At 47.5% G+C, this 26,851-nt stretch overlaps 3 protein-coding genes across 10 annotated transcripts in view; 1 reads left to right on the top strand and 2 right to left on the bottom strand.

Moving 5' to 3' along the window:
* The window catches only part of PAK5 (p21 (RAC1) activated kinase 5), a 250,509-nt gene that overhangs the window by 66,779 nt on the left and 156,879 nt on the right, over positions 1-26,851 (top strand). For 2 of the 6 annotated variants that reach the window (XM_039389848.1, XM_039389849.1), the window contains one exon: positions 23,750-23,824. In XM_039389848.1, coding sequence (XP_039245782.1) covers positions 23,776-23,824 — 49 coding nt within the window. In that variant the 5' untranslated portion in view covers positions 23,750-23,775. Of the gene's footprint in view, positions 1-22,287; positions 22,371-22,536; positions 22,563-22,881; positions 23,128-23,749; positions 23,825-26,851 lie in introns of those variants that run through there. The other 4 variants (XM_039389852.1, XM_039389851.1, XM_027748009.2 and 1 more) reach the window with 4 other exon arrangements.
* On the bottom strand, positions 2,008-6,303 carry LOC114002176 (tubulin monoglycylase TTLL3-like). 3 transcript variants are annotated; one of them, XM_027748004.2, is made up of 10 exons: positions 5,749-6,303; positions 5,302-5,625; positions 5,028-5,156; positions 4,833-4,947; positions 4,638-4,745; positions 4,201-4,375; positions 3,975-4,123; positions 3,653-3,899; positions 3,139-3,574; positions 2,008-3,063 (listed from the first exon to the last, which is right to left on the bottom strand). In XM_027748004.2, exons 1-10 carry the CDS (start codon positions 5,959-5,961, stop codon positions 2,014-2,016), a joined length of 2,946 nt encoding a protein of 981 aa, XP_027603805.1. In that variant the 5' UTR covers positions 5,962-6,303; the 3' UTR covers positions 2,008-2,013. The 3 variants fall into 3 exon arrangements, with proteins under 3 accessions (XP_027603805.1, XP_027603808.1, XP_027603807.1); XM_027748007.2 differs by having other exon boundaries at positions 2,008-2,230; XM_027748006.2 differs by having other exon boundaries at positions 4,201-4,333.
* Positions 7,333-22,908, bottom strand: ANKEF1 (ankyrin repeat and EF-hand domain containing 1). Its single transcript, XM_027748008.2, has 10 exons — positions 22,805-22,908; positions 18,230-18,616; positions 17,728-17,927; positions 16,270-16,419; positions 15,740-15,863; positions 14,070-14,877; positions 11,237-11,463; positions 9,904-10,049; positions 8,623-8,757; positions 7,333-7,610 (listed from the first exon to the last, which is right to left on the bottom strand). Exons 1-10 carry the CDS (start codon positions 22,893-22,895, stop codon positions 7,485-7,487), a joined length of 2,394 nt encoding a protein of 797 aa, XP_027603809.2. The 5' UTR covers positions 22,896-22,908; the 3' UTR covers positions 7,333-7,484.

The following is a 26,851-nucleotide window of genomic DNA, read 5'->3' as shown; positions in this document are numbered from 1 at the left end:
CTCTTTGCTTAGCATGACATAACTCTGGTCATGTCTTCTTCCTCCTTGAACAGTGACAGCAGAGGCAAGCTGGGGAAACTCCAGAGTGGCTTAGAGAACTCTTGGGAACAGGGGAACTGCACAAAGGGACTCCTTGGGCATGTTTCCACTTTGGGTAGATATGTGAGGGCTGCGGGGGTGAGGGACGTGAATGAAGTGGGGAATTACATGTGTATGAATCCAGCGGGAGCTCCAACAGGAGCACAGTGGGGGGGGTCTTTTAAAAAAACAAAAACCAGTACAAGACAGGCCTGAAGCAGTTGATCATTCATTGACATCTTGTCCATCAAATGTCTCTTGGTGCCCAGTTACAACCCTGCCCTGTGGTATCTGATGACTTTAAGAGTCTTCTAATCAGCACTGGGAATTCCCACATAACAAGGGGCCTTTGAACCACACTCCAGAGCTAAAGAACTGAGTTTTGAGCTGATAAATGTGTGCCAATAGTATCTACAATGGCAATTCCCAGCCCTGACTAATTTCACGTGTTTTGCAAGGGAACTTAGAACAGCACATGCAGGGAATGGGGGATGAGCACTGGAATTGCCTGGGCTCTGCAGTGGAGAGGTACGTGAAGCACTCTGGAGTGGTAAGAGCAGCCAGCCTGAGGTACTTGTGTTAGTTTGAAACAATACTTGAAGGCTTCACAAACGTCTTGAACTTCAAAGGCAAATCACAAAGGGTGACTAATGTTAGATTACAGCCTGATGGCGAACCAAAAGTAGCATACAACTCCTCCGGCCTTAGGTTGTGTACATGTGCCAAGTTCATCTTTCCTTTCCCTTTCAGCGTTGCTGCCGTTTGTCTGCTTAACCTTTCTGCTTTGGTTTCTTCCTTTGATTTATTTTTACTTGTGCTACCCATCTCAAGAGATTGAGTCAGAGTCATAATCTGTTTGAAATCCCACCTGCAAATTTCCTTGTTCTCGGTACATTTTCTGACACACAACTGATTCAGCTTCCCAGAAGGATCTCTCACTCGGGAGAGTGGAGCTTTGCTCTCTGTTACCAAGGTCTCTCTCTCTCTGACTATCCCTTGGTACCCTTTAAAACCATCCACCACATGATCACTCAGCTTTTCCATAACCAGTCCATTAGCACAGTCTCTTTCCTTCTCTCACAGCTTGCTTCCAGCTTCTGTTCAACATCCTTCCTTCTGCTGGCATCTGTTTTAAGTTCTGCAGCTTTATCCCTTGACTCTCCTTGTGATATCTGCTTTCACATCCCTAAAATCTTCCTTTGCTGCTATTGTTGCTTCATGCAACAGACTCCTACTCCACTTCTGATGCACAAGGGAGAGTCTCTAAACACATCCTCACTGCCACCCTTGAGGACAGCCTTGAAAGATGCTTCTTGACTCCAGACAAGCCCCTCTGTTTGCTCCAATTCTGCCTCTGGGCTACTGAATGAGCACCTGAATGAGTTGACTAGTCATGCAAAAATGTTTTCCAAGCAGGAGGTAGCCCCTGCTGCTGCCCAGGTTAGCCTGTTCCCTGTGCATTCCAGTTCTCTTCCAGCTGCTCACAGCTGCCCTGGTGAACATAGCCAGCAGAAAATGGTCTGTACCTTAATGCAGCAGGAGTTCCTAAGTGTGGAGAACTCCATGGTACTTGCAGCGAGGAGAGCTGAGGAACTGGCTCTAAGAGCAGAGAGCTCTCCCAGCTAATCCCCACACCAGAACTCTGCCAGAAACACAAGAGCTTTTCTGCAGCTGATGTATCGTCCACTTGGCACACACTGATCACACAACTGACATGTGTCCATCACACAAATCATGCCACAATCACGACTGCCCAGCCCAGAGAGGCCTCAGGGAGCAGGAGCAGGCACAGGCCTGGTGGGCACAAGCACTGGGGAGCCACAGGGTCCTGCCTGTCTGTTGGGCAGCCCCAGTTCTTGCCCACACCCCCATCCCGCGGGCAGTCCCAGCTGTGCCCACGCCTCCCGCACACAGAAGGTCACGCCAGGCTCCTTGTCACAGCAGTGTATTAAGGCCCGTGTGCGGGTTGAGGTGGGTCCCGTGACGCAGCAAGGGGGTCTCGTTGGGGTGGGAGGGAGCCTGGTGCTGCAGTGTTTCCCCAGCAAGGGCGGGGAGGAGGCTGTCCCCTCGTGGGGATGTCTCTGTGTCCCAGTTCTTCTGTGTCCCGTTGCGAGCTGACGTGCTCTGTTCCAGCAGAGGTGGATGCAGTGGTCTGGCAGGACGGAAGGAGGGAGCAGAGCCCGGGGGTCGCCAGGGGCTCCTGGGTGCTCCCCGGGGCGGTGGCACAGGCACCTTAGCCAGGGGACAGCCCCTAATCGGCGGCAGAGCTGCCTGGGGCCAAGCAGCCTGGGGCGGAGCTTCCTGGGGCTGAGCGTCCTCGGGCTGCCCGACCAGGTGAAGGAGCCACGGCAGATCCTGGCTCCCGGCAGAGCAGCCCGGGGCTCCCCGGAGAGGTGGTAGAAGCACCCCATCCAGGGGATGGCTACTGACTGGGGGCAGAGCTGCCTGGGGCTGTCCAAGCGGGTGATTGAGCCCTGGCAGCCCCTGGCTCCCGGCAGAACAGTCCGGGGTTTGCCGGGGGCTGCTGGGGGCTCCCTGGGGCGGTGGCACAGGCACCCGATCCAGGGCATGGCAACTGACTGGGGGCAGAACTGCCTGGGGCTGAGCTTCCTGGGGCTGAGCAGCTTCCTGGGGCTGAGCAGCTTTCTGGGGCTCAACTTCCTGGGGCTGCACAACCAGGTGAAGGAGCCATGGCAGCTCCTGGCTCCCAGCAGCGCAGTCCGGGGGCTGTGGCGGTGCTGCAGGGGCAGAGCTGGGGGTGCAGCAGCTGCTCTGTTGCCTCAGAGGAGGCAGCTTCCGCTGTGGCACTCTCGGCTGGGGCACCTGTGTGGCTCTGCCCTCTGAGGACACGGGGAGCCGGGGGGCACTGGCTGTACTGGTGGGGGGCTTTTCCTGTAATCGACGCTTTGCTGGCCGGGGCTTCTTCAAGGAACAGCCTTCGACCATCAGATTTATCCCCACAGCCGGACGCGGGGGCGCAGCTGCCTGCAGGGAGACAGAGCAGGGAGCGGGGGCTTGTGGTGCCTGGGGGATACCTGCCTCCCCAGTCCCCCAGCCTACCTCCTTGTAGATGAGCTCAAAGGCGCCAGTGGGACAGCTGGGGTCGTCCTTGCGGTCGAGCACGAGGCGCAGCGTGTCCCGCTGGACGTTGGCGCAGAGCCGTCGGGTCACGGCCGAGGAGGGGCTCATGGTGGGGCAGGAGTTGATCTCCAGCAGCCAGGGCTGGCAGTCCTCCCCCACGAGAAAGTCGGCCCCAAAGAGCTCAAAGCTGCCCTTGCGGAAGCTCATGTGGTCCTGGGCGCAGCGCAGGGAGTTCAGTATCGCTGCCTTCATGCCGGGCACCATCACCTGATGCCAAGCATCCGCCCGCCCCAGCCGTGCCAGGTATGCCTGGAATTGCCGGCTGGACCAGACCCTGCTGGGGGGCACGCGGGGGTCCTGGTGAGGTGACGTCTTGTACTGCTTCTGGACGGAAACGTTGCAGAGGTGCCTGGAACTGGGGCGGGGAGAGCGGGGCTGGGTCAGTGGGTGCCGGGGTGCCGGCCTGTGGGGAGCCGGGGTGGGGGACACTCACTGCTCCAGGTGGCGCAGGGAGAAGGGCTGGGAGCAGAAGCGCAGGTAGCAGTCTTGGTAGAACCAGACGGTCAGGGGATTCCCATCAGTCACCAGGAACCACTGCCGGATGTCGAATTTGGTGCCGAAGATGGTGAGCGGCCGCTCCACGTACTTCTGCACCACCCACTCGCACACCCGCCCCGAGGGGGTCGTGCAGTTCCGCGCCTGCTGCAGCACCTCCTCCAGCCGCGTCGCGCAGACGATCCCTGGGGAACATAGCGGTGGTGAGGCCCCTCCTCAGTGGGGAGCCTGTGTATGCCCCGTGCTTCCCCCAGCCTTACCCCTGCCTCGAGATTTGGCGCTGGGCTTGAGGATCCAGATGTTGAGATCGCCCTCTACGCCGAACTGCGGCAGCTGCTCCGCCAGGCGCCGGAGCAGGTCCTGGCACCGCTCCCGCTGTGCCCCGCTCAGCGCCAGCCCGGCCCCCTCACTGTGGGGGGACACGGGGGGCTCAGCACCAGCCCCACCACGGTGCCCCCCCCGACCCCCATCCCGCTCAGCACTCACTGTGCCGCGCGGTAGTAATCCTGCAGGAAGCAGTTCCAGTCGATGCACGTCCTGCAGGGCGACGGGGTCTTCCTGTCGATGTCCTGGTGCTCCAGGACACCCAGGTGCTGCTCGCAGACCTCCAGGGCCTCCTCTGCCAGCCGGGAGGGAGAGGAGAGGGAGGACCCTGGCCCTTCTGTGGATGGCACGGGGTGAGAGATGTGGCTCCTGTGCCAGCCTTGGAGTCAAAGCACAGAGCCTCCCTGTGGGACGGGTGGCCTTGGGTACAGGGGGATGGGGCAGGGGGCAGAACACCCATAAGGTGGGCTATAAGGTGGGCTGTAACCATAAAGAGGGTGTGGGGGATCCCAAGCCACAGCCAGGAGCAGCTCAGCCCCCAGACACATCTCTAGCCCAGAACTTCTTGTTATCCACCTGACCCAGCTCCATGCACTAACCTGGCCCCTTGTTGGATTTTGGGGGCTGCTCTGTCCTCACCAGCCTATCCCCAGCCTTCTTCAGAGCCAGTTTGAGCAGGCTGCGAGCTGCTGTCAGGCGGAAATCCTCTGCAAGAGGGAGACATCATCCCCAACCAGTCCTGCATGGCACTGGGAGCACGAGGGGGAGCAGGACAGCAGCAGCCTCAAGCTCACCAATGAAAGCTTCCCGCTCCTCCCTGGTCCCCAGCCGGTAGCACCGGGGGAAAAAGGTGTTGGGGTCGGCTTGCTCAAACCAGGGCAGGTTTTGCAGGCTGAGGCACAGCCCCTCCTGTTTAGAGAAGGTTGTTAATCCTTGCTGGACATCCCCGTTCCTTGTGTTGCCCCTCTCCAAGGCTTCCAGGCTCCCACCTTGGTGCTGAGGGCATTCACCCAGTGATAGCGGTTCACCACCTCGATCCTCTGCAGCAGCTCCTGGTCAATGGAACTAAGGCGGATGGTCCACAGGAAGTTTGGCACCTGGTCCCGCACCAGGTAGGACTGTGGGAGAGAAGTGGCCAGGGTGAGACAGGGAGCCCTCATCCCATTCTCGTCCCTTGCCCCAGGCTGTGCCCTGCGCCTGGAGCTCCCAGGGGAAGGGTGTGGGGGGCTGAGGCAGAGCTCAGCCCCAGCCCTATCAGCTAACCATGAGGTCATGGATTTCATCGGAGTCCTCATAATCTTCATCTTCCTTTTCCTCCTCCACCTCCTCATTGCGTGGCCTTGGGTAGTGCAGGGGCTCTGTGGTCCCCAGGGAAGGCTGTGCCCCACCACGTGGGTTCAGCACCGCCTCCCCCTGCTCATCACCATCATCACTTGGCTCTGTCTCCGGCTGCTGTTTCTTTTGGCCGCCAAGCTGCTGCTTCAGCCGTCTGCCCTCGCGGGGGAGCTTCCTCTCCACCCAGCCCCGAGCCCGGAGCAGGGAACGGATGACGGGGTAGGGGCCCCGCACCGCGAAGATCTTCTTCTCCTGCACAGAGACCAGAGAGCTCAGCCTGCCCCACCCTAGTCCCTCCAGCTCAGCTCTCCTGAGCCAGAAATGCCCAAATGCAAGTGCATGGCGTTTTGAGGGGGGTGAAATCAGGCTCCTCACCTTAATGGCCTTCTCCACACGCCGCTTGGCTTTCCTGAGTAGCGCAGCGTCAACCGAGCGCTGGCGCCCATTGTGGTGGCCGGTGGTGGCAGCTGCCACCTGCCCCGTGAGGAGAGCCCCGTCGGAGCCCACAGGGCCCGCTGGGCAGGCAGGGAGGGGGAGAAGATCCTGACCTGTCTGCCTCTCCCTCGCTGAGCTTGGGGCCTCTGACATGGCATTCCCTGACCTGCTGAGCTTCACCCCCGTGTCCCAGCTGCACTGCCCAGCCCCAGACTGCCCCGCTGTGCCCCTGTCCCCAGCCTGCTGTCCCCGGAGGTGGCTGGAGTGTCACTTGCTCAAGTGCTGCCCCTGGCTCTGGGGCTGTGGGCCTGCAGTACTGCTCTCTCTGTGACACTGTCCCATGGCACCCTGATGGTGAGGGGAGCTGTGGGTGGCTTTGTGTCTTCCAGGCCAAGCAGGTCGTCCTATTCCCTGGTCCCACTGGTGTCCAGCACAGGACATGGCCTCCCCAACCCCAGCACCACTGTGATGTCACAGTCCCAGCCTCCAGGAGGAGGAAGTAGGTGAGCTCTCCTTGGGGGTTGGAGTGGATGATCTCCAGAGGTTCCTTCCAACCCTAACAATTCTGTGACTCTACAGGCAGCTCGAAGCAGCCTCAAAGCCAAAAGCCAAAAGTGTGCTGCTTGACCTCATACTAATAACCAGGAAGAGATGTGAAGGCTTTGAACTCTCCTGGCTAATCCCCATGACAGAACTCTGCCAGAAATACAGTTCTACCCTACAGGCTGAGTTATAATTTCTGACTGTGCTGCTTGATTTTATTTTGATGGCTACTCTAGCAAATTGCCCCTTTTACTCTCCTTTCAGAGATGCTGTTGTATTTACAATTGTTCATGGGCTCCTTGCCCACACTGCCTTCTACGACTTAAGCGACACTATTTTTGTTATTTACAGTCATCTGCAGCCAGCAAAAGTTTTATGCTGACAGACAAAAATCATATACTGATATCAAGAGTTCCAAGAGAGCTGAAACTTGAAATGGTATCTCAGTTGCCTGTAAAGTCCTTATACTGAACTGTTACAATGCTACACCTAGTAGGATATTTTCTCTAACAGCTTGTCATAAACTACTCATGCACGACCAGGTTCATACAAATAATATGGTCAGTAGCGACATTTGAAACTAGTATCTCTAGAGACGGCTCCTTGCTTTGCATTTGCCTTGGTTATCTCCTAAATATCCCATGTGCATGTGCAGCTGGAGTTAAAAAGGGATCACTGCTTGTAAGTGCTGAACTTTCTGTTGCCTCTGCACACAACCAATTACCTGTCTTAGGTAATTACTGAATTATGTCTTCATACCTATATATTTAAAGTAAAAGGGTAATGTATCTTCCAGGAAGAAGTTTTATGCTGGGATAGAAAATAGCCTTATAAAGCCAGACCTTTACAAAGGACACGTGTGTGTCACAACAGCAGCTATTCCATGGAGTATGCTGAGCTGGCTCCAAGACTTGGAATCACATGAGGATAAACCTTTTACCAGACTAAGCCCTTAACAAAAGATCGTATGTAAGCAACATATTCTATAGAGGAAAAACTTGATATGATTTTCTTTTATTGTAACCGAGACATATTTCCTGAGCACTGCATGGTTCCTTCCCTGCAGAGGAGTAGCCTTTTAGATCTTTGTCTCCTAAAAATACATGCTGAAATAGGTTCTTCCAGCTGGGGGCTTAATCCTTAAATTTTCTATTAAAGAGGGTTGTAAAGCCTTCTAAGTGACCACAAATAGCAGCACGTTCACGGAGGAATTCTTGCTTTCTTACAAGCTCCATTGTTGCAGCATCAGGGCTCCAGAGCTACAAAATAAAGATATTTGTAGTTAATTGAGATGTGAATTCTGCAACAGGAACAGTAAGAAGGTACTGTGAGCCAAACTGAGCCACATTCTAGCACTCCTTTGCACTTGAGACATAGAAGAGAACTAGTGTGGCCTCCCAGCAGAAGATGTGACAACAATTTGTGTATGAATAAGAAGGGCATTCTCTTGTTGTCACTTCCAATCTATAACATGCCATGGGCTCACATTACAGATAATGTGGGAAAGATCTCAAGGTAATTATTTAAAATTACTGACTCAGGCCCACAATCCTTAGAGTGAAAAATAGTAATTAGCTGTAGAGTCACAGGCAATGCAGCCTCAGTCCCCTGAGACCATGGCAGAAACCAGCACAAATCAGGGTTAGGGAAATGATAAACAAACTCCAAACACAACTCCTCAGCCAGAAATGGTTTTCTTTTCCTTTTGAAGGAGAAAAAAATATATTAAAAACAAACCTCTCTGCAATCATCTTTTACTCAGTTATTTGTGAGTATGAACAAGTCCCTGACAGAGGTGTTATATTTCCAGTATTCTGACTCTAGGAAGTAAGTGTTTAGTGTACTGTGATCCATCCAGTTCAGTAACTGTCACTGACATAATTCATGTGATAACTAATCAAGAAGTTGGTGCTCATCCTATGCACAGACTCCTATCCTTTAAAAGTAGGAGTGTGAAAATCCATACCATGAATGTAGTTGCGTTTGTATTTTACTGTGAGTCCTGTAAACTTTAACCCTGTTTTAAAATCTGATAAGAGCTTGATTTCCACAATAATTTGTTATGTGTATTTATATAATACATATCCATGAACGCTTTAGTTTACCTTTGTTTTGTGGCCGCCTCCCCAGCCTGTGGCACATCATCTCTAAGATGGCTGAATTGTGAAGTCATTTCATTGTGAAGTCATGGATTGTTCTGGATTTTGATCTCAGCAAGGCCTACCTTTAAATTAAAGTGAAACTGCCCTCGTATTTTGCTACTGTACTTACCTTTCTGGGTTTGAAGCTGATGTCATCTTTGTTCCTCTCTTTTGTTACCAAAGGCTTCCGAGCACTGGCCTTTTGGGAACGCAGCGTCAGTTCAGGAACAGGTTTTTCTACAGCTGGTGGAGGTACCTCTGGAGACTGGAAGAGAAATTATCAGCTATACCAACACATCGTGCTCAGAAGCCAGACACACATCCTGCATCCTGAAGCTCTTCTGCAATCTCCTTGCCCTGAGTGTACTTTTCTTAATCCATTCAGAATCTGTTTCTCTTAAAGCTGATATTATTTTTTAAAACCAAAAATTGTGAGGGCAAACCTTTTGAAAGGTAAAGGATTCTTCTCCTCTTTGGGCACTAAACCATTAACTGCTCTTTCTGACACACAAGACAGTCACCTCCTACTGCTGGTGACTCCATCCTCTGTCAGGTAATAAATAAACAAGCCCCTAAGGTCTTCCTCCTGCCTGTGAAAGCCCTGTGCTGTCCCTGGCATTCAAAACACTCTGAAAGGGGTAAACCAACATTTAGCTACTGGGACATATTCACTGCACCGTCCAGGGCAGGACTGCTGAAGGACATGTCCAGCCATGCAGATACAATTGCACTTTCTGCCCAAATAACATCCTGGGTCTGACTAACAAGAATCAGGAAGGTCCCATCCACAATAAGACAACCAGGATGTGGTCATGGAGGCTTAGCTTGGGAACCAGGGCAGTGCTGAGGTACTTGAGGATCCCTGGGGAGTGCAAGAAAAGCACCCAGAAATACAACAGGCAAATGTCAGTGTGGGATTTGAGAAACAGGACTCAGGTCAGCAGTTGAAATGAGAAGTCAAAAAGCCTGATATCACCTCACTGAATTCCATTAGCAGAAGGAAAGGACCTTTTCATCAATTTGAAGGGCCTTGTTCTTATCTTGAGAAGAAACAGGTGCTCCTTTCAGGCATTATGGTTACCAGTTGTTCAGTGTTTACCACAACAGAGCTGGATGATCATAAACTTCAGGAGGAGGGAAAAAGAACAGGAACTATCTTTCTGTGTCCTGTCAGTGATATGGGGAATAATTCTTATGTGGGTCTGGGGAAGTCATGAACTTTGTATAATTAGCAAGACAAAATTTTAATTGATGAACAAGTACTAGTACTGACAAGAATAAGTACTGGCATCTGAAAATGCTTTAACAAAGCAGCCTGATCTATAGCTTTAGAGAGAAATGGATGGCAAAGAAAGACAGAAGCACTCTACTAACTATTAGCAAATCAGTCCTTTGTTACTGTCTCTCATACCTCTTTTTTCTCTGATGACTTTGGCTTCCCACCTTTTGCCGTCTTTGCTTCTTCTTCTGGTTCTGCCAAATTATCCATAAGATTTTCGAGCAGGTCAATTATTTTAGCATTGTCAAATACTTTGGCAATATCAAGAGCATTCTTTCCTGTATTTAAAAACATAAATACCCGTATAAACCATGAACATTAACGTTAGCACTTGTTATTGCAATTTTATAATGACAGTACAGTCAACTGAATTTAATTTGGCTACTATTTTATTAATTATGTTATTAATTCCATGTGCCAGCAGTGTGCCTGACATTGGTGTGAGGGCCAGCAGTCATCAGCATTACTTGCAGAAGTAAGACCTTGCAGAAACAAGCCTTGAAACCCGATATTGCAGGAATTCTTGGAGTGGTTGCTTTGTTCTTAATGTCCTGACATTTGCAGCTTAATATACTGGTCCTGCAAGTTGTCATTTTGGCACAGTACAAGGATAGGAATGCAGACCAAGTTATTGTAGCTATCTCCTTCTTCCTGGAGCTGGCAAGGGAAAGCCCCATGTTTAAATGGGACTGAACACCTTCAGTGCTTAATAAAGGGAAAAAAGCCTCTCCTGGATCTATGAGATTCTGTGGCTGTAAATTACTGTGAGAGTGAACTGCTGTGTGACTCAGAACTCCACATGGAACCAGAAATAAGGAATATACATCCCTTCTACTGGCAGGGTTTCACCTAGTAGGTTTTTTGGCAAGGGAAGTCTCATTGTGGGGCAATGTTTCTTCCTATGCTGGAGCAAGAGCTGCAAATGGGATGCATGTTAACTGTTTAAATTACTGTGGAAACAGGGGCAATGACACTGAATGAGGGATCTGCTGTGAGGAGGCAACATTTCAGTATCAGTTCAGATTTGTTTTCTCAGGGAGTAATATTTATGTAGAGCAGCAGGGAATTTTTTTAACCAGAGCTGTCTATGCCTAAAAATAAATCACTTAAATGGGTGGCAAAGTATACACCGGCCACAACTGAAATCTAATTTTCCCTCAAATAATAATAATAATTAGATAGAATGTTTTCATTAAAGCCACTTATAACTCTGTATGTATCTTCTGAGGAGCAACAGCCTCCTTAATTGTGTAATTAATTATGTTACTTTATTTTCTAGATGCATAAAACCCAGGAAAGCTGACTATTTACAACAGTGATTCCACACTGTAGAAAACTAATTGAACCCGTTACCTTCATCCTGATCCTGATAGCAGTCCTAAATTCAGAATGCTTATACAAAGTGTTCCAAGAACTCAGTGTTTTTCATACAGAAACAGCCTTTTTTGGAGACATTGATATTTACCATTGCTGTTTGTAATTTGGATGTTGGCACCTGCAGTGATTAAAAAGTAGACGATGTCCAGCCTGCAGGCCTCGATGGCTCTCATCAGTGGGGTGGTGTTGCCTATTCCAAGGGCATCCACTGCTGCTCCAGCCTTCACCAGCAGCTCAGCAATATCCAGGTGTCCATTAGAGCAAGCGTGATGCAGAGGGGTCCACAGGAAATTGTCTGTCATGTTTACATCAGCCCTGCAAAAGAGTAAGAGCAGTTGTGGCAGGTGAGGCTGTCTAATGGCTAAAATAACAACCCCAGCTCCAAGGGCAATCCATGGGAACTGCCCACTGCCATGGCAAATTCCATGTCAATGGCTGTGTTCATGTTGCTACTCTGAAACCATTTGGGTCTCTGATATAGAGCTTCTCATGGAATATTAATTGTAGCAGTGTGTCTGGGCGTGACCGTGTCCCACTCCAAGCCAACACAGTGTCCTCTGTGTGGAGGTTTTCACAGGGGCAGGAAAAACAACAGGCATTCAGACACCTCAGTCCTGTAACATGCTGCTAGTGTTTGTGCTCCAGCTGCACTGGGAATGGCAGAGAGCAGATTAAGGAATTCAAAAAAGTGTGTTTCTGGGCCAAGAACAGGTGCTACAAAACGTGGCAACGCTGCCTAATGTGTGGATGTGCCGAGTTCATCTGCACAAGATGTTCAGCTCTCCCTTTCCTTTCTGTGTTGCTGCCCTCTGCCTGCTTCATTCCTGTTCACTGGCTTCTCCCTCTGACAAGTGAATTACAGAAGCTCTGCCTCAGGAATCTGAGCATTGGAAACTTTCTCAGCTACTGGGTCACTGTACTAGATCTGTTTCTGCTCCCAAATTAAAATTGGGATGTTCTGGAGGATGCAAGGGCTAGTTCAGGGGAGATATTTGCAATATGCTGGGATGAACTGATGAAGGGATGAAGAGGAAAAGCATTAACAGCCCTAGAGGTCCTGAACTGAGTTAAGGTCACTGTCCCACTTACTCTGTGGTCAAAAAGCTGCTGTCTTCCCAAAAGACAGGGAGGGAGAGGGAAGAAAAATTATAGGAGAAGCTGCTTCCAGAGATAGCTTCTTGCTCTTCAGGTCAGGTGATTAATATTGAAGTCTAGAGAAAAGCACAGATACATCTGTTCTTCTTTCCTTGCTTAAATTTTTAATCTCTTTCAGAATTCTACCTCTGGTGAGATCTTATCACAGAAAATACCCCCAACCCCTGACTTTTACCTTTGTTATCTTTCAGTTGCTGAGCTGTTATGGTTTATTTGTATGCAGTTTCCCTTTCCTTCATATTTCTCATTAAGATAAGCTGTTCCAGTTATTCCACTTTCTCTCTCAACCCAACCTCCATGCCTGTACTCAGACTCTGTCTGCCCCTAAATCCTTCTTTCTAACTTCATTCTTTCAGAAACAAACTGATCAGTGGGAACAGGCAGCACTGACTTAAAAATTCTTCAGTGTTTTCTCTGATCAAGCACTGAGTTTACCTTTAGCCCAAATTTCATTTACTTCTGAGTCTTTCTGGAGCAAGACAGAAAGTAGATACCACCAATTTGTGTTTAAACCTTGGAATTTTCTATAGTTCTGGAAAAATATGTTTTATTTTCTACTCTGTATGTGTTTGTGATACTGTACTGAAAAGGTTATACTGTAAAAAGGATTTGAATGCCCATGCCAAACCGAAAGTCCATGCTGCTGAGAGATGCAAAGCAAAACACTACTGGTAATTTTCCTCTCTATTTTCATTTCTGTCAATTTATAAATCTCAGAAGTGGTACTATTTTTTTAAGCTAAGCTATTACGTTTCTAGGTCTCACTGTTAAATATGATGTGACTCCAGTGCTGTCTAGTGAGGCTTGCTAAAAGTAGTGGAGATTAATTTGGTAGATTAATTTGGTAGCTGTTACATCTTTATCTTTGGAAAACCTGAATATACACATTACACAACTTCCCATATGCTCCAGGAATGTCAGTGTAATTACCAGGGTGTGTAAAGATCCACGTGCTGTTAATCTTTGCAGGAACCAGAGCAACAACCACAGTCACTTACCCTGAGATATTAATGTTAAAAATAACTCTCTCTATGGGTAGAGAACAAAGTCAACATAAATATCTTTGAAAAATGTTCGTTTAAGCATTTATGTGAATGACTGTAGGACTACAGCAGTGTGACATTAAGAAGAGATTATGCTATTACACAAGTATGACTGAATCTTTCTGAAGTTGCTTTCATTTTTAAGCCATCATTGAGATTTTTCTCAAGTGTGTCTGTAGGCTACAAAATTGCTGAAGCACTTCTAAAGTGAGGAACAGACTAAATAGCAGCAGGGGCTTCTGGTGTAAATCCTGCTGCCTCAGCTGCAGAGGAAAGTGATTATAAGGCCTAAAACCTCTGCATGCAAAGGCCCTGGCACGTGGAACAGGGAAGTCCAGGGTCACCTTGATGATTTCAGGCAAGCCACTTCAGCCAGATTTCCCCAGAATCATTCACCCAATTTTGAGTGTTCAGCTTTGAGGATGCAGTGCTTGAGACACGGGCATGAACTAACAGCAGTTCCAACAGAACTCTGCAGCTGACCAAAGGTCAGCAGCCCAGACACTGAAAGTTTCAGGCCTGAGGAACTTACCTCTTGGGTGCTTCCACTTCCCTGTTAGTAAAAGGTGAAAAGTAATACACTAAACTTCTGTGAAGTGGGATCTTAGGGAACCAACTTTAATATTAAACGTTATATAAGCAAAAAACCAAACCTGTTGCATACTGGAAATGTATGCTTTTGAAAACCTTTCCAATATAGCAATTAAATTGAAATCATCTTACCCCTTTTCCAGAAGAAGCTCCACAAGGACCACGTTCCCACTTGCACACGCAACCATCAGAGGTGTTTTGTAATATCTATCTTTTATGTCAACTGGCACACCCTCCTCAAATGCTTTCTGCAGGGACACGATGTCTCCTGCTCTGACAAGGTAGTTAATATCCATGTACATTTTCCTTGGCTCCTCCAGGTACCAGACACGGTCGTCGTGCACGGGGTGGGCAGAGGGGTGGTCCCGTTTAAATCTCTCCTCATCAGGAATGTTTGGAAAAGCCTCAACCAGGTACACAGGCAAGCCCTCTTCCCCACGTGGATATTCCCTCTTCGGAATGACACAGACCGGCACAGGGAGGCCTTTTTTGCCTTTTGCTTTCGCCCCCTTTTTCTGCTTCTTCGCTTTGGGCCCAAAGGACGACATGAGAAAGTTTTTGTCCAGGTATTTGGAGCCTTTAAAAAACTCGTCGAGGTTGATCCTGTCGGGCTGCACTTCATGCATTTTAGCAATATTTTCCATTTCTTCAGCACCCAGGAAGCTCCACCGCTTCTGAATTACGGATACAAAGTCAGCTCTGGTCACCATCCCATCTTCTTGGAGGAGAGCCTCAAACTCCTTGCGGAGGGAATCCTCGTGCTCCAAGGACCAGTCGTACAGCTTCAGGTGCCAGGCAGAGACCTCTTCCTCGGGGGATAAGTTTTTTTTAAAGCCTTTTTCAATTTTACGCAAAATGGTTACTGCTGCTTTAAAACCACCGTTCTTGGCAGCCTCTCTTGGGGTCAGATGTAACAGGTTTCTCCATGTAGGATCACAGCCTAAAATATGGACACAATTTAGCTGATAGTGGAGTGGAATTCCTGATTATGTCACGTAAGAAATTTGTGATGTACAGGCAACTCAGTGCCACAGGTCTGCAATTTTATACTGTTTTAACTGTAAGTAGCCATAGTGGGTGGAACTACATCATTGATCCCAGACTGGAAGGTCAGCCACATGTCCATATTTTTTTCCCAGTGGGAGAAGCACTGAGCAACCCATGCTCTGTTTATCCATGCACTCATGAATATGTATAGAAAGGCAGAAGTTCAGTGGAAACTTTACAGTTTTACTTAGTGGTAAGCAAGGTTAAGAAGAAACAAACAAAGATGAAAATATCATTCAGTGTTCTATACCCTAACATTACAATTTGGCAATGGATCAGTTTGAATCACAGGAACAGAACACAGGATTTTTCATGGTCCTCTTCAATCAAAGCTGGAAGTACTATGATCATCTGATTAAGTCAGGAAGGGATCGCAGCTGCTTTGGAGTTTGTTTCAATACCCACGGGCATGGACTTTTCTTCCTGACTACACAGAGATTTTTGTTTTAAATTGTCAGCAAAGCAAAAATTTATTTTCTATTGGAAATTTCAATGCAATACATCTAAAAACAACTAAAACCAGAACTACTTAATACTGTCCAATACACCCCCCTGATGTTGCTGCTGCTTTCTTTGAGAAATATTTTCTCACCCACATGAGATAGTAGCCTCTGTCAGGCACTTCTTAATGAGAACCACATTTGCCACGTGGTACCCAAGCGACAAGTCCTTCAGAGATGCCCAAATGAAACCTTTCCTTTAGCCCAGAAATAGAATAGAGATGATAGTTGCAAAGAAACTTATTTTTAATGTACCTCTTTGTCCTATATACTTGCAGCAATCTGCAAATCCTCCCTCTGCAGCATAATGAAGTGGCGTGTTCCCATTCATAGCAATAAGTTTCAAGTCTCCATTATAAGCTGAAATAGACTTCAGAATCTAGAAAAACAAAGTACCACCAAAAATCTTGTCTGTTTGTTAAGGTGGGAAAACGTGAGATTAATTTACAAATAAATGCAATATCATATATTCCCATTTTACACAGCAAAGTTCTAGCCCATGTCCAGCTGATCGATGCACATGTAACATTAATGTTTTCTATAGTATTATGCCTATTTAACTGAGGAAACAAAAACCCTGGGCAGTTGTAAACTCCAAGGACAATCTCCATTCCTGCCAGCTCACTGTAGGCCACTGTCTGGCCTATCTACCACTGCTGGATTCCTTTGGTACTTAAAAAGAAGCTGCTTTTGATTGCTGATTATTATGCTTTCATCAGCTGAGATACTGGACTCAACCCCCTCCCACCCCCCAGGCTTTGCTTTAACACCACAAACGACGATACCTCAAAAAAGCCTCCTTTGGCTGCAAAATGTGCAGCACTGTGTCTCTCAAAGTCAAACAGGTTCACATCAGCTCCTCTGGCGAGCAGAGCACGCACCACCTCGACAGCACCTTCCCTTGCAGCCTCCATCACAGCCGTGCGACCCGTGGCCTGCCAGGCAGCAAGAAAACACTTCAGCATTTCTTCCTCATGCGAAGCCAGGCTGGAACAATGTGATCTGATTGTTGCAAGGTGGCATAAAACTGAAAGTCTCCTCTTAGCTAGTACTGGGAAAAGGAGACAAGTCTAAGTTTCAAAGGCACTGCAGGTAAGCTTTAAGAATCAAGTCATGGTGCTGCTAAGATATGAGTAGTCAAATCCCAGCAACTCAAGTACATTGGTAGCTTGAGTGCCTTGAATAGTGCCCGTGAAAATCAATTCCTTGGTTAAGGAATCCTTTATTCTGTGTGCATGTTCTCATGCATATTTACAAAATTTGACACAAAATACCATTTCAGCTTATGAAATATGGAGCTATGGCTGGAGGAGTGCTAGTGGGAAGGCAGAGCAATCGGAATTTCACTGCTGTTCTGTGAGGGAAAGTTCACGCTCAAATACATTAATGATTTGTCTTTTTCTAGATAATGATGTATGTTTGTGTTTAGCAGAATCTGTTTTCTTTATGATGGCTGACTTTGGCAGATCTGGTGACCTTCCCAAAAACACAGCACATCTTGGATGAGGGATAACCTGCTATTATCATGTTGGCCCACAGCAACACTTGCCACTCTAGAGAGGGGCAAAGAGAGCAGTGATCCATGGATTTTGTTCCATTGAACCAAACATTCTTCCCTGATATCTGTCTTTGTCAGACAAGCAAACCATTCCTGTTATACGACCAGGATACTGCAAAACCAGAACCAAAGGAAAAGCCTTGAATAACATTAAGGGAAAGCTCCAGCTTCTAGACTTACCAACAGCACAGAGCTTCAGTCCATCAGATCTTTGTTAAATTAAGGAACCAAACAAGTAAGTCATTAAGACATACAAAAGAGAGATAAGTTTCTAATGTCTCATCCCTGCCTTGATTCCCCATCAGGTTGTTCCTGCTGGACTCACCTTTTAGTGAATATTTTTTGAACTCTGAAAACCTGAGAGCACAATGAGGCAAAGTGCAGATCAGCACTGCTCCAGTGAAGTACAGTGAACTGTAGCTCCTAAGAGCTGGCCCAGTTCCAGTTTGGTTTTGTGAAATATTTGTAGAAAATCCAAATCAGGATATGTGGATCCAGCAGAAGACTTAAATCCCTCTGCTCCAAAACAAGGGTGGTACAGAAGATGGGAATAGGCATGGCCACAGAGTTGAGCCCTTCTCACTGCTTAATTATTTCAATGTGAGGATTTAAGGTCATACACTCCAGCCAGCTGGTTATTATTCCATACTCCTGTGTATGTTCTTAGTTACAGAAATACTCATACCGGGTCTCTTGCATGGGGACTTGCTCCTCTCTCCAAGAAAGCCAGACACATGTCTTTAATCTCATGAGCTTGCTCACAGGCTTGTAGCAGCACAGGCCTCCCCTCAGTGGTACAGTTGTTCACATCCGCACCGTATTTCAGGGCAATGTGCAGGCAGTGGGAGTGCCGCCTTGTAGGTAAAAGGCAGTAAAACAAAATACCTGGGGGAGTAAACCAGAATTTAGTATTTGACAGGTCATGGGAGGAAAGTGATTCTCAATCACAAGTTACCTCTCAGCTATGTACTGGGGAGACCTGTGATTTAAAGGCCTACCCTGTTCAGGGGCAGTTTATTTCCATTTCCACCAAAGCTATTGTGGCCAAAGGCTTCTGTTGGGCTGTAAGGATTACCCTCAACCAGGGCTCCTCTGCAGGTGGGACACAACGTACACAGTAAGTCTGTAACACAGTTCAGAGATCGTTTCATGGTATTTCTGGTCTGACAAAGCTCCCTCTCACTCACCTTTCCCTTCGTTATCCACAGCAGTCATGTCTGCGTCAGCTTTTGCCAATAACTCCAAAACCACCTCATGGCCCAGCTCAGCTGCCTTCATGGCTGGAGTGCGTCCCATCGTGTCCTGCACATTGGGATGAGCTCCCTGTTCCAGCAGGAAGCGGCACATTTCAATGTCATTTTTCATGGAGGCCAAGTGAAAGGCACTATATCCTTCCTTAGGCTCTGTGTAATTAATGAGGTTTGGGAAGCCCTTCTGGACCAGCTTTTCTATTTGCTCCTTGTCTTTCTGGTGAACGCACTGAAGAAGTTTGTAGATCTGTAAATTTAGAAGTCTTCTATCTACTGGTAACATCCTGGAATAAGGAAAACCATCTTCTTCCAAGGAAGTAGTTTCTGCATGGGGAGAGAAGAGAACATGTAATCTCAGAGATGAGAGATTATAATTACATGCCAGTAAGACCAGGAATCAAACTATGTTCACAGCATGAAAATATCCACTTTATCTTGACAGAACATTAAGCTTTGATTTAATTATCTTTTATTATATACAGCATATATAGAGACTATATAAACCCATGTAGCACCTTGCTAATTTTTCTAGTCTTCCAACTCTTCTGAAGAAGTCTCATTCAAGGAGAAAATTAAGTTAAGGAACTGTAGAGTAACTGCTTTCCATTCTAGGAACTGTTATAATCTACAATTACTTGGGAGCCTAAGGGGAGGTTGATCATCTGTCATTTTCAAAGGGAAAAAAAAATCACACAGTGTCCTCTGTACTTGCTGAAGCATAAAATTGGTACTAAAGTTGATACTAACACCACCTCACCAGTACCTGAGCACCTTTTTTTTGGTAGCTGATGCATGACCTTCCTACCAGTCTATGTACATAAAAGAGTAGGTTGAATTTCTCTGCAGCAAAATCTTAGGGGGAAAAAAAAGATGCAGACAGTGGGGCACTGGCCTGGGAAAAAGTTCCGCCAGGTGAAGCAACACCTGCTTCTTGAGAAAAATGCAGTGCTGGAAAACAGCTTTGCATTTGCCTCAATTCTGGGTTTGGTTGGTTGTTTTTTGTTTGGTTTTTTTTAGGTTTTTTTAGCCTCTTTTAGCTACTCCCAGCACATGTGGCTGGAGGGTCAAGCAAGGGTCAGGCATTATAAGGACCATTTCTGAAGCTTGCCTAAGTGGATGGGAGGCTTTCTATCAGCTTCAGCAAGCCTTGGGTCAGCCCATCCTCCCAAACTCTTACAGGACACACAACAAAAAAAGGTGGAGGAACAGTGTCTTACTAGGGAATAGTTGGGTTTTGTTTCGTTTTCTGTTTAGGTCTTGCACAGCCCTCATTGCACAATTAAATCATAAAGTAGCAATAACTTAAATCTGTCACCTGTGGCTTGTTCATTTTCATCCCTACCATGTTGTGCTTCTTGTGGAATTTTATCCAGGGAAAGGGAATAAATGCAGAGATTTTTATTCTACTGACAAGGGTTACAGCTATAGCAGCACTGTCATCCTAAAGCTTAGAGCTGAGAAATGAGGCTACTTCAGAGCAATGCCCTGACAGAAGAGAACACCAGAGTCCCCTACAGAGCCTGGCTTTTACAGCCTGAAACGTCAGGAAGTCATTTCTGAGCAAACCTTCAATACAGGAAGGTTTTTTTCTGGCTTCTGAGCACAGGGAAAGTCGTGGTGTAAACGCTGCAGGGGCTGTGAGGAGGAGCAGCAGGAAGGTACTGCAGGGAAGGCTCTTACAGTACTTACACCACTGGAATTCAGAAAAGATATGTTTTTAAAGATACTTACATGGAGCTGACAAATGCTCTCTCTTGTTCTTGCCCCATTTCCCACCACCCTGCAGCACTAAGGAACTTCCAAGAACTAGACCCCTTCTTCCCACTATTATTCATTATTTGCATCTGGAAATCGCACAACATTTTTTCAGGAACTCACTTAGGACCAAAACTTGCCTTTTCTTCCCTTCTTTCTCCCCCTGAAGCTGCAAACACTGAAGAAATTACATTCTTCATGGAAGTAGGTTAGTAATGCCACAGAACACGAGCAGAACTGCAGCTGGCAAAAACCTGCTAGTAGCATTCGATGAAGGCACAAGTGGATATAATATTCACTGCATATGGATTTGGATTTGTTTTATGGATTATCCTTGAGATTCAGGACAGTGCCAGTGCTACCTCTTGCACAAACGTTACACTCAGTCTCTGATGTAAAAGCATCCAGAATCAGCATGTCCCAGGATTCTGTGTCTTCCTAAGTGAAATCAGTGACAGTGAAATAAGTGAAATAATACTTGCTCCCTACCACCTCTGCCCCATGCAGGACATGAGATTGACAGCACTCCTCACACTTCCTTGCACACTTTCCTTTTTGCTCACAGGGTAATGCACAGTCCATTACAATTCTAGTCCGAATTCAGCCTGATTAGTTTTTTTCTGGTGCTTTTGAGATGCTTATCACAGTATTATTTCAATACTTCACATAGGGATAAAATTACTTTCATAAACATAAGTGAAATTATTTTTATCACAACAGTGAAGTCTGTTGTTATCACAATTCAGCCACCAGTGAGACCCTACTCAGTTTAAAGTCTTTGCTTCAAAGCATTAAGAACCAACAATTTACATGAAAACAACTGTAACATTTTAACTGTGACAGTTAAGATTTCTTTGCAGTATTTCTGAAAAGTGACTGGATCAAGTTTTATTAGAAGTCTCTACAGTAGCAGAGTCAAAGTAAGACAGGTGGGATAGAAAACTCTATCCAGAGTCAGGTGAAGTTACAAGTAAATTAATCAGGTGTCTAAAGTGTAAGTGTAAGTATTGATCTTGCAAATCTTCATTAGGTAAATACTACCATCAATACATACTCCATAGATTTTTTTATCACTTAACCTGTAACAGATGTTTTTATGGAAAATGAGGGATTATTAGTGTGGCTTTGAGAGAGTCCTGCTCTGAGGAGGGCTTCATGAAGCCATAATCATAAATCCCAAGCCTTTGAGATCTGCTTAGCAACAATTTTATCTGTTGGCAAACATCAACAGGCTCGCTACCTTCATTCTGTCAGCTTGTATCATCATTTTGGATGAGAGCATGAACCCATTTCAAATCCAGATTAATCCTTTTCCTGCTATACCAAGTACTTAAAGAATCATTTTATTCAGATTCCTGTTTTCCCACCAAGCTTTGCAAGCTGTGGTCGAGGTACACTGACAGAGAGGGAAGGTCTGGTGCCCAGTGCTCTCACTTTCTGACTCTCTGTCAAAGCCTGGTGCCCGACTGCTGCTGGAAGCACTTGTGGCTCCTTCTTAAGACTTTGCAGCATTTTTCAGTTTCAACATTCCAAGTTGAAAACATCCTTTTAATTATCACTATTCACAAACCAGTAAACAAAATTTTCGTGTGTTTTATCTTTAGTGAGGGAAAATAGCTGAGCACTTGCTAAATTTAATCCCTTTGCGTGCTGGCCACAGAGATAAGCATGAGCCCTCTGTGTTAGTATAAAAGGAACCAATATGGTAACACTGCCACACTATATTTACAGCTTCATAAGAATAATTGCACTGGATTTTGGGCTGTGACTAATGTTTAATGGGAGTGATGCAGCAAAGTTCTTCTAAAACTGAATTCCAGTATCATGAATAGCCGATAATGTTGGTGTTAACTCTCCAGAAATGCTTTGCCTGGGGCTGAGGAATAGCTGAGGGCTGAGTGGCTGGGGCTTCCCGTCAGGTTCTAATATCGTGTGGGGATCTCAGCCCAGATCCAGCCCCGTGGGAAACAGGGCCCAGTCCTGAGCTCTGTGAAGGCAGTCCCGAGGTTATGGCTGGGTTAGACCAAAAGATGTGCATCCTGTTGTCTCCAGTTTGCCTTGCAACTTCCAGTCCCTCAGTGTCCATCCAAACCGGGATGTAACATTGCCCAGCAGCCCTGGGGCCAGCCAGCACCTGGCAATCAGGTGTATGAGCAACACCGGCGGGACAGGGGCTGAGGGGAGGTGGCTTCTCAGCCAGGAGCAGAGCCGGGCTCCAGGCAAGCCCCTGGATTGCTGGGGAGTTGGGAATGAGGTGCTGCTGCACCCAGGAGCGAGGAACAGGGTGAGCAGCCGCTTCTGCCCAGGGCCCTGCAGAAGCCAGGTAAGGGATAAATCTGGCGTTGGTTGATTTTCCCCGGGCTGCGACTCAGAGGAACGGGTGGCCTGTGGAGGAGAGTGGCTTTAACGGGAGGGAAACTGCTGGAAAGGGAGGATGCCGGAGAGCTGGAGTTGACCCACACGGTGTTACGTGCCAAGGACTCGCTCGTGCGGCCGTGCAGACACACAGACTGAGGTAACTGCGGGGCATGAGGTGGGGCCGATGTCCAGCGGAGGGGGATTTCCTTTAGAAATGTGAAGCACAGCGGCTCTGTGCTCCGCGGGTCCCCCTCCTGCGAGGCTGCGCTCAGCCCTCACAGCGCGCCGGCTCCGTCACAGCCTTTCCGCAGCGCTGGGGAGGCGGCACCCCCCGCCCCGCCGCCCCCTGACCACCAAGCCCGGCAGCGGCCGCGCCGCTCGGCAGCGCCGGGCACTCACCTGAGGAGCCGCGGGAGCCGCGGGGCCCCGCGAGCCCGGGGGCGGCCGGACCCCCGCCCGCCTCAGCGACCGCCATGGCCGCCATAGCCATGGTCTCCTTGGCAACGGCGTCGCGCGGGCGCCAGCCGTGAGGCGGCGGGTCCCCTCGGCCGCGGCCGCTCCTCTCGGTCCCCTCGTCTCCGGCGGGTCCCCTCAGTTCCACCGGATCCCCTCTCGGCGCCACCGCTCCCCTCAGTTCCGCCAGATCCCCTCAGCCGGTGGGAGTCCCCTCAGCGCCGTCGGGTCCCCTCAGCTCGGTACGGACCGGCCCCGAGCCGCCGGGGGTGAGGCGGCCACGAGGGGAAGGAGTTGGGTGTCGTGGCCTTTGTTGTCTTATTGCCCACTTACTTAGCAAACCTCCTTCTCGTTCTACGGAAAGCAGCGCTGAATAGTTGTTTTACCCTCTAAATTTTATTAGAGTCGCCGCAAAAGTGGAGTGGCGAGGTCTGTGTATAACCCAACCGCACAGCCGTCCCCACAGGGTTTGTGTAGCACAATAATATAAATGAGCTGTGTTAGACTTGAATGGAAACATAATCGTTCACAGTCTGGGCTGGAAGGAGAAACCTGTTTATTAACAGCAGAAGAATGTCAATGAATGGGGAAAAATGCTCCAAACTGTTCAAGTGGAGCCTGAGTCATTCTAGAAGGCAACAGCAGTAACACTGGGACTGCCCAGGCCCTCTGTATTTCTTTTCTCTCAACTTCCCTTAGTGCCTAATTTCCAGATGCCACAGCCCAGCCCTCAGTGCTCCTGTCGGGGTCAGTAATCGTGTATGGGATAACTGCAGTGAGACTCTTTGTCTTGTTCCTATCTGAGTTTGGCCATTGAATCATTTGCAAATCACCTCTAGCATTAGGAAATTCAACAAAAATTGGTTTTTGATGTGAAATCTCTTCTGCCAGGGAAGTGGTGACGCGCAGCTGGAGCCATGTCCAACAGCATGGAGAGGCGGGTGATGAAAGCCCTGGGACTGTGTGGTGAGTCACAAGAGAAAAACATCATTTTAGCATAAAGTACTTCATTATTTAGCCTGCAAGGAGTGCCATTTGTACAGTAGCTATTTCGTTTTAGCACTTTGTTATGTGAATTGGCTGGATCGTTAGTCTTGCATTGTTCTGCCTTGGTGGATTGCTTTCCTCTTTGGAAAATAGAGCACCCAGGCCCTTCTCTTTCTCCTTGGTCACACTAAATGGATGATGCGGACATGGCACAGCAGAAGATGTTCCCCTGCCGGTTCTGTGTAGAATTTGTGCTTTTACTGTTGCCAAAAATAAGGAAACACGTGTGTCTTGGCCTAAGTAAGGCCCAGGGTAAGTTGCCTTTTTTTAATTTTGTAGAACAGCACACATTAAATGCCCATTAGAAAAGCTAGCTAGTGTATTCTGAAACTTAGCCCAAGATGAAAATAACTGAAGATCGTGTCTGAAACACCTGCATGACTTGACTCTGGAAATTGTGGAAACACATGAAACAGACTGTAACAAGTATGGGTACTTAGTATGTCACCCCAAGTGTGAATGTACATGTAACTGCATGTGTATATATTTAGATTTTTATGCTTGATTTATTTTGTCATGGTGATCCGCTTTCCATGAGCTTTTTGAGAGTCACAGTAAGAACTCATGATGCAAGAAGCAAACCATCCTTTTTCAGCAGCTGAACATCATATTGGATGTTTCAAAGCAGTGTGGCTTCAAGAGCAGAGATGCTGTTCTGGTATTAGGGTACTGCAACATATCCAAAATAAATAGGATCTAAATCCTATAAGAGAAACTCACAGTATTTCCTGCCTTCAGAGATAAAGTTCACAGGAGAAAATTATTCCAAGGTCTGAAGCCTCAAGCTGTTGGGCTCTCTGTGGCTGACAGCTCAGTTTTGGAGGAGTGCCAGGCTAATGCAGGAATGCAAGTGGGATGGTGCTGGTAAAAATGTAACTGACTGCAGGAAGGAAAGAAAGGTGTAAACTGCCCGGAGCTTTAAACATAGCCCAGAGATTACAGCTCCCAGAGCCAAACCTGGGAATCACAGCACAAAACTGGACGCAGTGTTCCCGTGGTCTGGTACAGACCCAGGTGTCTGCACTGCTTGAGTCTTCACCTGAGGGCAGGGCTGCCCAGAGGTCTGATGGGGTAGGAATTACATGTGAAAACATTTCACTGATAAACAGGTGGTTCCAAGAATTTGAAATACAGAGGCTGTGAGGTTTTGTTTGATGCCAGCAGAAGGGTGCCATGCTGACAGCGCTTACACAGTCCCTCCGTGGAACAAGGGGAACAATACAGCTGTCATTTCAGTTGCTGTCTCTGTATTGTGCTGGGGTGTTTTTTCTGTGGCTGTAAAAGCACAAGGATGTTACAAACGTCCCACAGCCGACCTCTGGAGGGAAGCTGTGCACCACAAGGACTCTTGTGCTGGTTGGCACTGAAGTCCTGCTAACATCAGTGGGAGCTGGGCTGATGATGGCCTGACTTCAGCTGGAAGGTGTGCTTGAGGGTTGCATGGTTTTCACTTGAGCCTTTTACTGTGCAAGTAATTATCACTGTTATCCAGCTCTCTGGATTCTGATGCTACCGCAAAAAATCTGCTGTGTGGTGCATTCCATCTCATTCAGATTTGCCAGCTGGGGAGAATGACACAAATTTACACATTTGGCTAATTCTGAAGGTCATCTGGACTGTTTCAGGTCGCTGCGAGTTACACTGAGGGAGCACGAGATGAAATCAGGATGTCAGTGTTGCTAAGTGTCGATACACTTCCCTGCCTTGCCCTTCCATGGCGCTGTAGAGGGAGTGAAGTGCAGCTGTATTGGGGAGGGGGTGTAACTGCACCCTCTCAAATCAGGGAAATAGTCTCCTTCTGGAAAGAACAAGGAACTTCTGGGGATGATCTTTGTTTCATGCAGCAGCACAGCCACCCCAGATCCTTGTGCTATATGTGTCTTTCCTGGGCTCCACTGTTTCTGGTTTTGGTACCACTCTATGAAGTTGTTAATATCAACTCAGATCAACACAAAACCTACTAAACTGATTTTGCTTAACTTGTTTGCTCTTCTTTATAGTCCTTCTGTAATTGTTTGCCGTCAAAAACAATGCTCATTCTTTCTACCAATTAATATGCACTCTTGGGAATAAACCTTTGCATAGAAGGGAAAGTCCATGACATAACTTTTAGCTCCCTGATACTGTGTCCTTGGAGAAGAGACTTGGGGGGGAAAGCTGTGCCTCCTTTGGGGTGGTTGTTTTCAAGGGAAAAATTAACTTTTTTTTCCATCACCATTTCCTATGAGGGTCTCTTTCCTATTCAGCCCAGGGATTCTAAAATCATTCCCACTACTTTTTTTTATCATGTTTACTTGTCTAATGCTGTGCCTTGGAACACATATAACTCAGTGGGAGGACTCCAGATGACTTTCAGTGGGTTGTTCTGTTAATAATTGAAGCTCTGACTCTCTCTTGATTAGTTCTTTATATGCAGATCATGTTAAAAAGCTGAAGGGAAAGAAGAAAGATAATAGTGTTACAGCTGTTTTTCACTTAGCTTCTACTCTGATGGGTTAGACAGCAATGAAAATACAAACTGCCTTTATTTGTCCCATTGGTTCTCACCCAGCCTGTCACTGTACCCTCTCTAAAATCCTGTACACTGCAAGTTCTTAGTTTTCAAGGTGAAAGAATAGATGTTCTGGAGCCTTGCTCATCTGATGTTACAGGAGGCTACTGAAATATTGATCACTTCTTCACCCGGCACACAGCAAATAAAGGAGGAGTTTTCAGTTGGAAGTTATTTTGCATCTGCAGGGCAGATCTGGTGGTGCTGGCTCTGAGCAACTTAGTGCAGTAGCTTTTAGAAATGTAAACAGAAGGGAGACAGTGCAATGGGAAGTGACATTGTTTTTGAGGCAGAGAGAAGCTCCTGTTCCCTGGGCCTGATGGAGAAACATCTGGGTTTCAAAGCTGCTTGTGGAGTTCAGTGCTACTTGTTGTGAAGAAGGGTAATCTGCACTA

This window comes from Pipra filicauda, unplaced genomic scaffold (assembly GCF_003945595.2).
Source record: "Pipra filicauda isolate LSUMZ 115617 unplaced genomic scaffold, ASM394559v2 scaffold77_size3566232_pilon, whole genome shotgun sequence".
Lineage (NCBI taxonomy): Eukaryota > Metazoa > Chordata > Aves > Passeriformes > Pipridae > Pipra > Pipra filicauda.
This window is presented reverse-complemented; position numbering and strand designations above follow the sequence as displayed.

Bases quoted from the DNA above. Each gene is read 5' to 3' on its own strand.
- LOC114002176 (XM_027748004.2), bottom strand. From the start codon at position 5,961: ATGTCAGAGGCCCCAAGCTCAGCGAGGGAGAGGCAGACAGGTCAGGAT. The intron at 4,948-5,027 runs GTGGGAGCCTGG...TTCTCTAAACAG, and splicing joins TGAATGCCCTCAGCACCAAG to GAGGGGCTGTGCCTCAGCCT. The intron at 3,900-3,974 runs GTAAGGCTGGGG...TATGTTCCCCAG, and splicing joins CGCCAAATCTCGAGGCAGGG to GGATCGTCTGCGCGACGCGG.
- ANKEF1 (XM_027748008.2), bottom strand. From the start codon at position 22,895: ATGGCTATGGCGGCCATGGCGGTCGCTGAGGCGGGCGGGGGTCCGGCC. The intron at 15,864-16,269 runs GTATCGTCGTTT...TTGTTTTTCTAG, and splicing joins CCAAAGGAGGCTTTTTTGAG to ATTCTGAAGTCTATTTCAGC. The intron at 8,758-9,903 runs GTATGAGAGACA...TTTCTCTTCCAG, and splicing joins AGTCATCAGAGAAAAAAGAG to TCTCCAGAGGTACCTCCACC.